Genomic DNA, 15,744 nt, shown 5'->3' on the forward strand with positions numbered 1-15,744 from the left:
AGTAAATTATAGATGTTCTGTAGATGTTCAATTCCTCAGAATTTACTTAAAACTTTGTTTCTTCCAATTTGCCTTGGCTGCCAGAATTGTCAGTGTAAAAGACATAAGAAAAGACAACAAGCATTTCTGGCTAATTTTATTACAATACAGGAATAGCCCCCATAATGTGCAACAGTAATTACGTTTAAAGCAGTGTGCCCAGCTCTCTCAGTGATGAATGAGAGACATTGACCATGGTCTGCTAGTTTAAAAATCACCATTAGCCTATGCTACTTAGGGCCAGAACATTTCCCATTTTATGCTCCTAATCTGCCTTGCAACTGCAATCTTCATTTGTTTTAATTGTCCATGTGGACGTTTTTTGACACGCACAAAGACAATAAACATGTTCCGGTAAGTGTTGCAAATCAGAAATGTGTTTTTTTCCACCCAGTTAAAATGTTATGGAGAGAGTTGAAACGGTGGGGTGGAGCTGCCGTTCCAGCCTGCAAAATAACAACTTCAAATGGAGCCTGGTTCTCCATTTTCAACTAATGTGCTTATTTCTGCATCCTCTGTCATTCTCTCCTTGGGGAATATGTACTCTCATTTCAAAAGCTTTGCTTCTCCGTTACATTGTAAAGCCACAATATGGAGTACAGAATTCAGATGTTAATATCAAGCACTGTGACGACTTCCTGATGTCCCCCTCCAACCCTCCAAACAGGAAATATCAATATCTTTCTGGATCCTCAGGAACTATTTGGAAATACACTATCGTGTGTTCAGTTTGAATTCACTGAATCTGAAAATGAAAGAGTGAATGAAAGAAGAAGTTTCCCCTCTTTAATTCTTGCTTATTATATCCTTGGGAACGTCTCTCTTTTACCTGTTGGCACAATACATTTTTGTTTTGTTTGTTTATTTATTTGTTTACATGAAAGAGTGAGAGAGAGTGTCCACATAGGTTATGACTTCAGTAATCCAGTGTCAGAATCATGCCCAGCATCATTAACTGTTTACCTATCCTAATTAGGCCTTGGGGTTGCTGGGTCCCATGTGTGTTGTAATAGAGGTTCATTAGTATAGGGGTTTACCCCCAGGGACGATTAGGTAGTTATAGTCAGATTGATGGTGTGTGGTGTAGTGGTATGTCCCTCAAACAAGACTGCCAACATGTTTTGAAATGATGGACGTTGTTGGCAATTCTACACAATTGCTGTGTTTATGGATTATGGATATTATGTTTGGTGAATTTGCACTCCCCTTGACTGTGAAAAAAAACTACTTCACTTCACAGACTCTTTCAGCTGTCCCCTGCACCATAAAAACTTCTGCACAAAGAAAAATGTTTACGGCCTGGCATTGTCCAGAAAATTAGGAAACTTCCCTGGGGCATGAAAAATTGTCCGCTGTGCATTCCTATTCTGTGTAAAGTAATCTCTCCTTGGCTTTGTTGAGAAAATGATTTGTTCCTCCCGGAGACCTCCACTCATAGCCCTGAGTTACTGTTTGATTTCCTGGGTAGGTTCTGGAGCCTTTGTTGGGGGACTGGGGCTCTAGTTCCAGTGCAGTTGGCGGGGACCCTGTGTGCTCCGCTTGCTCTGTGCTGCTTCTTAATTTCATTACTTTTACTGTGACCTCAATTAGCAGGGATCCTAGCCCAGGAAATGACTTTCCATTGGAAAGTGAAGCTGGGCTCAGTCGGCAGAGAGGGATACTCCTGGTGTCATAGTCACATAAAGGTTTTAGTTATTACTTAGTTACAAATTAAAGTTCTATAATTTCTATCAGACTTGTTTGTGAAAACTTTCCAAAACATCCATCAGAATTGAAAGAATATTCATTTTTGCTTTCCCTGTTTTGACCTAGAGTGAAGAAATACTCCAACTACAATAACTTTTTCTGTCAAGTTTGCCTTTGTGCAAATAACAACAATGTAAGAAAAGTGAAATCTTAAGTTTTGATAAATGTATGAATATACTAGTTTACCCGCTTTTACAGTATTTTCTCCTACACAATAAGAAGGTGTTTCTGAAAGTAATACAATCATATTGTTAGTAGTATCTCACATCCAACTGGTAGAATGTATGCATAAAAAAGAAGAATCCCACCCTTCAAGCCCTTCACGGTTTCACACTCAGGCAGAGAGAGCAGAGCAGAGGCCTGGGGAGTCAATATGTCAGCGTTTATGGATGCCCCGCAGAGCTGCACAGGGCTGTCAGGCCTCTATTCATGCTCTAATGGCCCCCTAAGGAGTCTGTCTCTCTGGGCTGAAAGGACCGGGAGGCCCAGAGGGCGCCCTGTTGTTGAAGGTGAGCGAGCGCTCTCATGGACGCGCCGCGCCTTCATCCATATGACAAGAACCATAAAAGAGCATCGCTTTTCTTTGCTGCTTCTCCCTCTCTTCTCTTTTTTCTCCTCCCTTCGATCATTTCTTAACCGACCTCAAAGAAAGAAAAGGGTACTAATTGTTTGTTGTGAGAGCCAAAGATTATAGAGCCTCTTTCTTCCTCCCCTTGCATTTTCCTCCTCTTTTGCAGGAATGTGATTCTATCACAGAGCAGAGCAAAGTAAACTATCAGAATGTTCCTTTGGTACGTTGATCAAAGGGAAAAGAGACTCACTTTTGACAGTGGCAATGAGACACAAGAAAATAGTCTATGGTTGAATATTTGGTTGGATGTGAGGCTCAGGCGGAGTGGCATTGACAAAAATACAGTAGAATACAGTATATACACTACCAGTCAAAAGTTTGGACACACCTACTCATTTAAGGGCTTTTCTTTATTTATAAAAATGTTTTACATTGTAGAATAATAGTGAAGACATCAACACTATTAAATAACACATATGGAATCATGTAGTAACCAAAAAAGTGTTAAACAAATCTAAATATATTTTATATTTGAGATTCTTCAAATAGCCACCCTTTGCCTTGATGACAGCTTTGCACACTCTTGGCATTTTCTCAACCAGCTTTATGAGGTATTCACCTGGAAAGCATTTCAATTAACAAGTGTGCCTTCTTAAAAGTTAATTTGTGGAATTTCTTTCCTTCTAAATGCGTTTGAGCCAATCAGTTGTTTTGTGACAAGAAGATAGCCCTATTTATAAGAAGATAGCCCTATTTGGTAAAAGACCAAGTCCATATTATGGCAAGAACAGCTCAAATAAGAAAACAGAAATGACAGTCCATCATTACTTTAAGACTTGAAGGTCAGTCAATACGGAAAATGTCAAGAACTTTGAACGTTTCTTCAAGTGCAGTCTCAAAAATGATCAAGCGCTATGATGAAACTGGCTCTCATGAGGACCGCCACAGGAATGGAAGACCCAGAGTTACCTCTGCTGCAGAGCTCATTAGAGTTACCAGCCTCAGAAATTGCAGCCCAAATAAATGCACAGAGTTCATGTAACAGACACATCTCAACATCAACTGTTCAGAGGGGACTGTGTGAATCAGGCCTTCATGGTCGAATTGCTGCAAATAAACCACTACTAAAGGACACCAATAATAAGAAGAGACCTGCTTGGGCCAAGAAACACAAGCAATGGACCGGTGGAAATTTGTCCTTTGGTCTGGAGTCCAAATTGGAGATTTGTGGTTCAAACTGCTGTGTCTTTGTGAGACGCAGTGTGGGTGAACACATCTCCGCATGTGTAGTTACCACCGTAAAGCATGGAGGAGGAGGTGTTATGGTGTGGGGGTGCTTTGCTGGTGACACTGTCTGTGATTTATTTAGAATTCAAGGCACACTTAACCAGCATTGCCACAACAGCATTCTGCAGCGATATGCCATCCAATCTGGTTTGGGCTTAGTGGGACTATCATTTGTTTTTCAACAGGACAATGACCCAACACACCTCCAGGCTGTGTAAGGGCTATTTTACCAAGAAGGAGAGTGATGGAGTGCTGCATCAGATGACCTGGCCTCCACAATCCCCCGACTTCAACCCAATTGAGATGGTTTGGGATGAGTCGGACGGTAGAGTTAAGGAAAAGCAGCCAGTGCTCAACATATGTGGGAACTCCTTCAAGACTGTTGGAAAAGCATTCCAGGTGAAGCTGGTTGAGAGAATGCCAAGAGTGTGCGAAGCTGTCATCAAAGCCAAGGGTGGCTATTTGAAGAATCTCAAATATAAAATATATTTTCATTTTTGTAACACTTTTTTGGTCACTACATCATTCCATGTGTTATTTCGTTCTTGTGTTATGTGTTTTGAGGTCTTCACTATTATTCTGCAATGTAAAAAATATTAAAAATAAAGAAAAACCCTTGAATGAGTAGGTGTGTCCAAACTTTTGACTGGTACTGTACATATGAAATGAGTAAAGCAGTATGTAAATGTTATTAAAGTAACTAGTGTTCCATTATTAAGTGACCAGTGATTCCATGTCTATGTATATAGGGCAGCAGCCTCTAAGGTGCAGGGTTGAGTAACCGGCTGGTAGCCGGCTAGTGATGGCTATTTAACAGTCTGATGGCCTTGAGATAGAAGCTGTTTGTCAGTCTCTCGAAAAAGGTTCCAAAAGGCTGTCCCCATTGGAGAACCCTTTTTGGTTCCATTTAGAACCCTCTGTAGAATGGAACCCGAAAGGGTTCTACCTGGAACCAAAAAGGGTTCTTCAAAGGGTTCTCCTATGGGGACAGCCAAATAACCCTTTTAGGTTCTAGATAGCACCTTTTTTTCTAAGAGTGTATGGGTCTCTAGATCATAGTACTGACGTGGAATGAGATGTACACTGGTGTGGCGGTTCTTTTCCAACTTAATGTTGAGACTCTTGGGAGACACCTGCCCTTGGTCCTAAGCCACCTGTTAAGCAGTGGACAGAACTGATTGTACGTTTGAGAGAGGAGGGGAAGTTCAATGCGATGTCATTTAAGAATATTTATACATTCAGGGCTTGGTTGAGAGTCCTTTGTTGTGGACTCTCAACCACACTTATAATCTGAATTGTGCAATACTGTGACTCAAATGTTTTAATTTACAGTGGACAACAGTTACTTTTGTTTAATGCAAGCAGATAACAGTAGCCATACTAGTGGTTGCTCATCCTCACCTCGCTCCAGATTCAATTTATGATAAATGCCAAGCCAGGCTCTGAGAAGGTCACTGGTACCAGGGGAGACGATGATGATTCAAATTGATTTCAGCATATTAACATTAGGTAGGTACATCCTTGCTATATTATCATATTATCCTTGCCATATTCTCATGTTGAAGAGGTGTTTTGGTTGGCGACCTAAGTAACTAACAGATTAGATTATTTTTGAAGAATTCTGCTAAATTAACCATTGAGGTTTTACTTTCAGTTTCTGGCTCATTGTCTATCTGAGTGTATAGTTCCTCATGTCCCTTGTTTTCATGGAGTACTATATGGTTTGTTTTAATGGAGTACTATATGGTTTGTTGTAATGGAGTACTATATTGTTTGTTTTGATGGAGTACTATATGTTTGTTTTAAAGGAGTACAAAAGGTTTGTTTTAATGGAGTACTATATTGTTTGTTTTAATGGAGTACGATATGGTTTGTTTTAATGGAGTACTATAAGGTTTGTTTTCATGGAGTACTATAAGGTTTGTTTTAATGGAGTACTATAAGGTTTGTTTTCATGCAGTACTATAAGGTTTCTATGTTAAATCCATCCTTCAGTAACACAACTGAATCATCTCCTATGGCTCTCCTAACTTGGCAAACACTGAGGGACACACAGGGATGTGCATTGAGGAGAAATACCGCCCCATTCTCTGAAAAATGCAAATGGTGAAGTTGTCAGCTATTTGATGTTGCTGCACGATCCCCGCCCCCAAAAACATCCCTCCTCTCCAGTATGTGGGGTTGAATCCCATGCAGTCCTGGGGACAGGAAGAGATGTTTATATTCAGGCCTGGAGCAGGAGACAGCACAGAGACAGATGGATGTCAGAGATAGCAGATCCCAATCCAGGCGTTTGCTGCTTATCACAGGGCCTGTTTGCATAATTAGGCCTTTTGATATTCCTCCCCTCCGACTGACATAAAGTATAATTGCAACATCAACTACAACAAAAGGCATGCACAAAATATACAAGTAAACATAAATAGAAAGAAAAGATGGGCTGTTATTTTTGTCCTGTGGCAATGAAGGAAGAAAAACGACCAATAAACAAAATGTGCTGTCAGTCACAGTCAACTGGTGTAACTGGGTGCTCTTGAGGCTGGTCCTGTGAATGCCTGCAGAACACTAAGCGTGAGGCCTGATTGTAATTATGCTGGAACTAATATGCTTTTGAAAATGAGCCATTATGAGCTAATGCTTCACTGCCAAAACCCTGTCTGTTTTTGTCCCTCTGTCTTGTGTAGTTTGCAAAGGTACAGCTGATATTGAGGGCATTGGTTCTGGTATCAGAAACAGCCTGCATGGGGCAGGGATACGGATACACACCATAGTGTTGTTGAGCTAATACTGACTCAGAGTTCATCTGAGAGACGAATAATGATGCTTCCCTTCATGTCATCATGGAGGCTTCTTTGTCACTTGTTATCCTTAAATACCTCACAGGTTTTATATGCATAGTCCAAGTATCCATTTCTGATCTATATTTTCAATATTTGACCTAAATATTCACTGACACATTGATGTGATTATATTGGTTAATATTTGACCATATTAGATATCTTGCCGTTGTTTTTGTTTTTTGTTACTATCATGTGGAGGCGTTGCTAGTAGCCTCCTGTGTTGTAGTGTTCAGTGATCAGTTGGAGCTGATGGTGTTGGAGTGTTTCCTAGATGCTTTTTCTCTGTTTCCTTCAGTGCTGATAGACATTGCTATTGTAGGGCTTTACATTATTGTAGCACAATGTTCTCACTGGACCCCAGCAGTCTTTATTGACTGTACAGCTTTGGACAGCAGTCCATCTAAGCCATATTACCTCAGCCTCTCTCCCAGGAGGAACAGAGAGAGTAGGAGCTCCTCAGAGGGAGGATGGGAGGAAGAGAAGAAGACAGTCCATGGGGTTAGTGGGCTGGCCAGGGAGGGGGTTTGGAGGGGTTGGGGTGATGAGTATTCCATCTGCCTGCAGTCTGAGCTCTGAGCAGACCGTGGGGTCAGCAGTGAGGAGCATCAGGATAGAGGGAGGACCGTCTTTAAACCTCACACTAAACTCACTGCTAAACTATTAACCAACTGCTAAGCTTCTCAGAGACAAGACCACTGTTGTTGGTTGTGTTCTGACTTGAGTTGACATTCTGTCTGACTGGATATTGTTAGAAATAGCAGTGCTTTGTGAAAAAGAAGTGATTCTGGTTCACAGAGGTAACCGAGTGCTTAAACAATCTCTTTGAGAAACATATGGCTACATTCATAAGTAATGAAATTCAATTAAGGTCTGTTAGTAAAACAATTTGCTCTTCGGGATAATATGTTTACTTGTTTACCCTTTTGGCTCCATAAACATTGCTTGAATCGTAAACAAAATATTTCTAATTTAGAAGACCTGGTCAATACTTGGTTAATTTCTGTTTAAGCAAAGCTGTATTTTTAAGTCAATATTGAGCAGGCCCTCCGAGGGCCCTGAAGGAGGATACATGGCTGTCTAATCATTCCCACTGGATGTTTGCTACATAATTAGTCTCTAATTTCTATGATAACTGATGAGGCGAGGCACGAGTGCTTTATCAATATCCCCAGAACCTTCCAATGGAATTACAGCAGGAGGCATTATACCCAGGTCTAATCAGGATGTACCTAATTGTTTAAAAGCAGCGAGAAGTGTTCGAGAATTGACCTTGACGCCCACAGGGATTGAGTTTATTCCAAGGTAGTAGGCTAATCATCCACCGTTTTGTCCTTTATCAACATTGACAGATTTGTAAACCAAGAAGACATGTGTTATTCAAATTCAAAAGCTTTGTTGTCTTGGAAACAGATAGTAAGTGTTTATTCTTCCATAATTTAGGCTGAGAGGCACCGCATCCATAAATATCAAACAACTATTTAAATAAAAAGATTTGGATACTGTGTAATCCATCCAGTGTCATAAAATATGTGTATGTAGATAGTGTTATGTCTGCTGAAGGGTTTCGCAGGGTGGCCAAATGTGCAGTTACGTAAAATACATTAACCAGACAGCCATGCAACTCTGAGAGGAACCATATGTTTGATAGAAATTCTGTTTCTGTCACAACCCATTTTGGTTCATGTGGGAGCCCCAGTGTTGTTGATGAATTTTGGCATCCCGTTCGGCAAAATGTGGTCTGGATAGAGATGAGGTTTGCTTCTCACGTCCCTGTTTTCCAAACTCATTAGTGAAAGGGCTGTTGACCTTCACCCAGAGCGTGCTGCCTGCTGCTTGTAGTTCATGCACACAAACAGACGTGTTGGTTGCGTGTGCCATGACACATATGTCACTGTAACCAGGGCTCAATGACAGGTGGCAGTACATACTCATTAGTCTTGTTTGCCATGCAGTTTGTTTGTAAATCCTTTGCAAAATGCTTACATCAGAATATAGGGGGATGATTTTGTTTTGGAATTTTTGTCGTAGCGGCTAGTCTATATGCCTCATATGCACCTCTTAACCCCCTCACATAGATAAACAAAGGAAGAGAAATATGAGCAAAACTCAAATAGAATCTGTGTCTGTCGTTGAGCAGCCCTCCCCTCTGCCTCCCTGTCCCCCCCTCTCCCCCCTCGTCCCCTCCTCTGCCTCCCTGTCCCCCCTCGTCCCCCCGTAGGACACAGAGGTGACTTTGGAAAGTGATCTATGGACCGCTGTACGGTCTCAAGTGTTATCATGGCGAGTTAGCTTCAAACCGCTCTTCACATCCTCATGAAAATCAACAAAGGGATATGCCATATATGTACATATTCAACTTTCTATGTTCAAGGGTGTTCTCTGCAATAGTGGTAGCCAGTGTTGGAGAATCAATCTTTCTTAAAAGGGGTAAGACAAAAGAATTGATTTTAATGAATGCGGCCTCATGTCCTGCGGCCGCATGTAATCCGCAGAGAATCGTTGAGCGTGAGCTCAGGGCGACAAAAAGACGTTCTCAGAAGACTCATCGAGTGGCCTGTAATGATAGTCTCCATATAATCCCATAATTCCTTGTTTAATTAAACTCCAGAGCCGGCCTTGAGACCTAGACAGATTTGGTTGCTCTTTTATTCTCACAGTTGTTATTTGAAGGCCATTTGGCTTCCGTTTGTCCATGTGGTATGTTGAAACATTCTAGAGGGCATTGTTAAACTGAGCTTAGTTGTACCCATAGCCAATGCAGGGGATTCACCTGGGCTAACTTTCAGGAGACCATTATGGTTGTCATTATATGGGTAGAAAGGCTTTCTGTAAAGGGCAATGAGCTCTCCACAAACTCTCTTCTTCTATATCTCTAGTTTTTTGGTCTTCACCCTTCTCTCCTTCTGGACTGTACATGTCTGATGCAATCCAACTAGGCCTAGAGCAACACTGGCTTGTCACACTGGCTTGTCAATGTCTCAATGAGCACATTTGTGAAAATTTGAATTTTATAACAGGAAATGAAAAGGGCCATGTAGTTTGAATAGACATGCAGAGGAGGTGAAAATGATGCAATTTCCTAAATTCAGTTATAATGGTAATGCGCTGTGGTAATACATATTCGCTGTCAGAAACATTCCTCTTGGCCTGGATTGGATGGCTTTGTGCAGTATCTATATTCCTCAAGCAAAAATGCAGCAGCTTAGTTGAATGCCTAAAAGTATTGTAAGTGTAATTCATTTATTGACAGCAGCATCATGGAAACACAGAATATGGGATTGAATGGTTCTGGTGTGATATTGGTGTTATGTTCTGTATATTCTGGCTGTGCTGTTTTCTGAGCAGCAGTGTGCCCTGGGCTATTGTGAGAGAATAGTGTGGTGAGGAACCGCAAGGTGGCCTGCGTAGATTAACCCTTCCACCCAGCACCCCCTCCTCCCCCCTACCGCCTGCAGCCCTCTGCCTCTGGGGCCTCTCCCTCTCTCTCTCAGGCAGGATTGGGTATCAGGCCTCTTATATACTGTATAAATATCCACAGATTAAGATAATATTTGCTCTGTTGTGCTCAGAGAGAGGGAAAGCTGTCATTTGAATCCTCTTTGCAGCCTCTCCCCCTCAATAATATGATTCTAGCAAACGACATAGCCTCTGGAGTGGTTGTGCCCCTAAATGACATAAAGTGGCATGTATGGACCATTTCAGGGTTTCACCCATCCTTTTTATTGCCTTTTCAATAACATAGGTTAATCAACTATGTGACTGATTGCTGTCAGAACAGAAACTTGTGGGTAAACACAGACAACTGAAGAGATGAATAACCAATGAAATTGACTTCCTTTTCATTGTTGCTAATTTCCCCTGTATTATTTAAGTGTAATCCTAGTATTAACTGAGCTGGCCTCTCCCTCCCTCCCCTTTGGCCCAGGTAATCGTACAGACGAGGGTTCAGATGTGGAGTCGGAGCCGGACCTTCCCCTGAAGAGGAAGCAGCGTCGAAGCCGCACCACCTTCACAGCTGAGCAGCTGGAGGAGCTGGAGAAGGCCTTTGAGAGGACACACTACCCAGACATCTACACCAGGGAAGAGCTGGCCCAGAGGACCAAGCTCACTGAGGCCCGTGTACAGGTTAGTTAGACACACAAACAATCAACATAACACACACTCTGTCATGACTGCTGAGCATTTCCGGGTGTTTATGACACTTTGATGTAAAACACTGTTTTCCTGTACATGGACACATTAGTTATAATATCCTGGTATAGTTTTACATCTAACAAAATCTGAGTTACTGGAGTTTACAGAGTTATTTTAGATAAGTTTGGACTTAATGCTTTACAAGTATTTTTTTCAGGAACAGTTTATCAGTAGGCTATGTTCCCTATTAACTCATCAAATGTAAGACAAACTACTTGTATTTGAAAAAGTTTATTTGGCATCCTTAATGCAATATGCTTCCAGCTGACTATAATGTGGTTAGATAGATATGTTTATTTTCCCTAAAAAGATTTCCAATTCATCCCACTTCGCTGAAATCGAAGCAATCCATTTGCCATAACATAATTTTGGAGTGCTGCCAATGTATTTGCATAAATACATTTGAATGCATCCATGTCATGCCCAATTGGACCTTATTTTTCCATTCATCCTCTTCTTGGTCTCCTGCTGCTGTTTGTCACCCATGGCGATTATATATTAATTCATCCCAGTGCAGTTCTTTTTTACCCATATTTTTACCCCCTCACCTCACCTCTGGGAGTTCACTGCTCTCTGTGAGTCCTCATCTGTTCTAAGAAGGCCTTGACACGGGATTCTCAATTTTTTCACACCCAAGACTCCACTCCAGGACCTGCCTGACAGCTTGTGTACCATGTGGTTTTATGTAACACTGAAGGAAAATACAGTAGAGTTATAGCGGCAGCTGTTCTGGAGGGAGGGAGGGAGGGAGGGAGGGAGGGAGAGAGAGAGAGAGAGAGAGAGAGAGAGAGAGAGAGAGAGAGAGAGAGAGAGAGAGAGAGAGAGAGAGAGAGAGAGAGAGAGAGAGAGAGAGAGAGAGAGAGAGAGAGAGAGAAGAGAGATAGAGAGAGAGAGAGAGCGAGAGAGAGAGAGAGAGAGAGAGAGAGAGAGAGAGAGAGAGAGAGAGAGAGAGAGAGAAATGCATTCCTGATGGATTTCTCATTTCGGCCTTTGGCCAGGATCTCTCTCCCATCACTTTCAAGCATGCCGCTGCTTGTAAAACCCTGTGCATATCACATAGGGTCCCTCATCCTCTCCAGGGACCCCATGCCCTGACAACAACATTCATCAATCAGACGTTAGTAAAAAAGGGCCGGGGCAACCCTCTCCTCTTACCACAACCCCTCGCTCACTCCCCCTAAATCTCCCAAACCCTGAACCACCCCGCGCGCTAACTGTTCCTCACACTCCAAACATGCGGATAGGGGTAACTGATTCCACACATGTCTTTGTCTGTCTAGTAAACCCTCCAAACAGAAAGATGTATGCCAAAATGGTTGATGCAGCACTCAGGAGGGTGCTGAGAGATTTTTTAAATGTGTATTTTCTTGCGATATATTACATTTTAGAATGTTTCAAATATGCTTATGAGGCAAACTTGGAACGGGAGTGGGAAGGTCTTTCAGTTATTATTTGATGAATCTCTTTTTCTGAAGATTGTCCTCCATTACAATGTAATGGAGGTCTCATGAAATACATCTGGAAAAGACATGCATGTCTCATAGATTCTGAGTTATGACAGATGGGTTAAAATGCTTTGTATTTACAATGCTATCCATTTGTTCAAATTTCTTTAAATGTAGCATCAACAACCTTGTAGAATGGAGCTGAATTCCTTGTGAAGCTCATTGTGATTGTAGAAGAAAAGATCCAGCAAACCTGTCTCTGATTGGTTAAGCAGAGTGTCATGTGGGCTAGAGAGCACAGAGAGTCCTCTGTCTTGTCCATGTTCCAGGCAATTCACAGCCATATTTGTAGGTCAAGTACATTTCAATTTGAGAGAAAATCTCTTCAGGCATTTGCCTCTTGAGTATTTATGGAAACTGATGGTAATTTGAAAAGTCTAAACGCGAAGAAATAAAACATGGTTGAAAACTGAAAGGAAACTCCTGCAAGATAATAGAGCTAAATGATGTCATGTGAAAACCTGAGGTATTTGAGTCATGGATACAATTTGTTAATGCAGTTTTCCTCATAATCTAATTCTAAAACGCTTTTAAAGTCTCCTAAGGTCAACTCAAACTTAATTTTCTGAGAAGGTCACCCCAAGAGACTGACTCTGGAAGTAAATAATGGCCATCAGTCTTCAATGTTGCTCAGTGGTTTGGCAAGTGAGTTGGGAGGAGGATTTAGAATGGACTATGGAGCCCATTGTATAATTGTTTCTTTTTCAGGAGTCATGTGTGGTTTTTTCATTGGCTTTGCTAGAGCACTGCCCCATTGCGTCTGCACACCAGGGACCTTCCTTGCTCCTCGTCAGCCTGCTGTTGTACTCAGACACATCCTAATTGACCACACTGACCACTGGAGACATGATGATATAAGAAAACGGTAAAGCCTCTTCTCTAAAACTGCTCCCAATTTAATCAATAAATTGAAAAGACATGGGGCCAAAGGCTGGATTTTGGTGTGTGAACTTGACAGTTTTAGTGTCCATGCGTTTTGAAGATGTCAGCCAGCTGGGGTTTCACATAGGTGCCCAAATGGCCAATCTCCGGGCTGGACAGAAGGACCTTTGGCCCGAGAGCCGACCTGCTCCTGCACAGCTGCAATGACGCATCTTCCAGATGTCAGCGAGTGGGGAGGCTAACAGGGCAGTAGGGTGAGGGAGAAACCCAAAGCAGAGGGGCGGATCTTAAAGATCCATCTCTTCTTCAGTAGGATTTGTGGTTGTGGTTACGGCTTACCCTGTTAGTTGTTATTGTAATAATCTGTAAAGCAGTGTTTGTGGTTTACACTGCAGGGATACATAGTAAAAGTACTATTGGCTGTGAGGGTATATGGACCCACTCCAAGCTGAGAGTTATTGTGTGGAATGGTGCTCAAGAGGACTCCTTGTTTAACGAGAAGTGACAAGTGTTTGGTTTACCGGTGACTCCACAGCCCAAACTCACTGCCCTATAAACTCAGCTAACCCAAACCCCCTCCTCTCCCCGCCCCTGCCTGCCATCTTGAATCACACTATCTCATCCATCTTCATCAGGCCCACCACCGCCTAAAACACAGCTCCCAGCAGCCCCCCCTGGAACCGCCACTATTTTATCACCCCAACTGACAAATTACGGGATCTGATCCATATCTTACAGCCATTAGTTCCATGCTACCTGTCCCTATAAAGCTAGCTACCGCTCTTGCTCTGAGCACCCCACTCTCTGTGCTGCCCATTCTGCATCTGAAATAAAACATTCATTCCTAACTGGACCAGGCAGTGGAGTCCTTCCACAGACTATTAAGAAGAGAAAAGAGCATCACTTGTGTCTATCCTTCAGAAGTATGGGCCAGGTGGAAGGGAGGAGGGGGGTTTGCTGTTGAGCGAGGGAGGGAGGGCAGAGAACAGAGGGAGGGAGGGAGGCCAGAGGCTGGGTCTTAACGCTGTAAATCAGTGCTCCTCTCCTCCTCACACTTGAAATGAATTACATTCTCTTCTATTTAGGCTGAAGTTTTTACGAGGCCGACTCCACCTCTGCTGAGGAGGCTCATCTGAGCGGCGGCAGCGCTGGCTGGCTCGCTTAGCAAATCTGACACATAGATCCCCTTTCATTCCCAATAAACATTCTAGATGCAGCTATTATAGTTAGAGGAATCTAATAAGGTATAAGCATTGCCTTTTATTCAGCGTAGAAATCAATTTGGCAAGACGTTTTCCTATAATAGAGTGTGCTAGGCATCTGATGCCAACCGCGACACAGAAAGAAGAGGATCCTGCTCTGTTTGTCTCTGTGGTGATCTCTCTCTGATCTCTGAGGCCTCTGGGGAGAGAATGAAGAAAGGAGAGATCCCTGCGCTTTCTCATAGTGCCACAGGATATATTATAGACACTCTATTATATATATATACACTATATATACAAAAGAATGTGGACACCTCTTCAAATTAGTGGATTCTGTCATTGAACACTGTCATAGTATACCACCTTTCCAACAAGTCAGTTCATCAAATTTCTGCCCTGCTAGAGTCGCCCTGGTCAACTGTAAGTGCTGTTATTGCGAAGTGGAAACTTCTAGGAGCAACAATGGCTCAGTCGCGAAGTGATAGGCCACGCAAGCTCACAGAACGGGACCGCCGAGTGCTGAAGCGCGTAGCCCATAAAAATCATCTGTCCTCAGTTGCAACTCTCACTACCGAGTTCCAAACTGCCTCTGGAAGCAACGTCAGCACAAGAACAGTTCATCAGAAGCTTCATGAAATGGGTTTCCATGGCCGAGCAGCCACACACAAACCTAAGATCACCATGCGCAAGGCCAAGCGTCGGATGGAGTGGTGTAAAGCTCGCCGCCATTGGACTCTGGAGCAGTGGAAACGTGTTCTCTGGAGTGATAAATCACACTTCACAATCTGGCAGTCCGACGGATGAATCTGGGTTTGGCGGATGCCAGGAGAACCCTACCTGCCCGAATGCATAGTGCCAACTGTAAAGTTTGGTGGAGGAGGAATAATGGTCTGGGGCTGTTTTTCATGGTTCGGGCTAGGCCCCTTAGTTCCAGTGAAGGGAAATCCTAACGCTACAGCATACAATGACACTCTAGACGATTCTATGCTTCCAACTTTTGGCAACAGTTTGGGGAAGGCCCATTCCTGTTTCAGCATGACAGTGCCCCCATGCACAAAGCGAGGTCCATACAGAAATGGTTTTTCGAGACCGGTGTGGAAGAATTTGACTGGCCTGCAGAGACCCCTGACTTCAACCCCATCGAACAGCTTTGGGATTAATTGGAACGCCGACTGCGAGCCAGGCCTAATCACCCAATATTAGTGCCTGACCTCACTACTGGTCTTGTGGCTGAATGGAAGCAAGTCCCCGCAGCAATGTTCCAACATCTAGTGGAAAGCCTTCCCAGAAGAGTGGAGGCTGTTATAGCAGCAAAGGAGGGACCAACTCCATATAAATGCCCATGATTTTGGAGTGATATGCAGGTGTCCACATACTTTTGGTCATGTAGTGTATATATATATATGTATATATATATATATATGCTAAAAAAAAAAAAAAGAGAGATTCAATTGACATTTACCAGGTTGTTTTCCTGC

At 42.7% G+C, this 15,744-nt stretch overlaps 1 protein-coding gene across 8 annotated transcripts in view; it reads left to right on the plus strand.

Moving 5' to 3' along the window:
- The window catches only part of pax7a (paired box 7a), a 59,095-nt gene that overhangs the window by 14,755 nt on the left and 28,596 nt on the right, over window positions 1–15,744 (plus strand). For 4 of the 8 annotated variants that reach the window (XM_041888382.2, XM_041888384.2, XM_041888386.2 and 1 more), the window contains exon 5: window positions 10,409–10,608. In XM_041888382.2, the coding sequence (XP_041744316.1) occupies window positions 10,409–10,608 (200 nt within the window). The remainder of the gene's footprint in view (window positions 1–10,408; window positions 10,609–15,744) is intronic. The other 4 variants (XM_041888383.2, XM_041888385.2, XM_041888387.2 and 1 more) reach the window with 1 other exon arrangement.

The sequence above is a fragment of the Coregonus clupeaformis genome, chromosome 10, assembly GCF_020615455.1.
Source record: "Coregonus clupeaformis isolate EN_2021a chromosome 10, ASM2061545v1, whole genome shotgun sequence".
In the NCBI taxonomy this organism is placed as follows: Eukaryota; Metazoa; Chordata; class Actinopteri; order Salmoniformes; family Salmonidae; genus Coregonus; species Coregonus clupeaformis.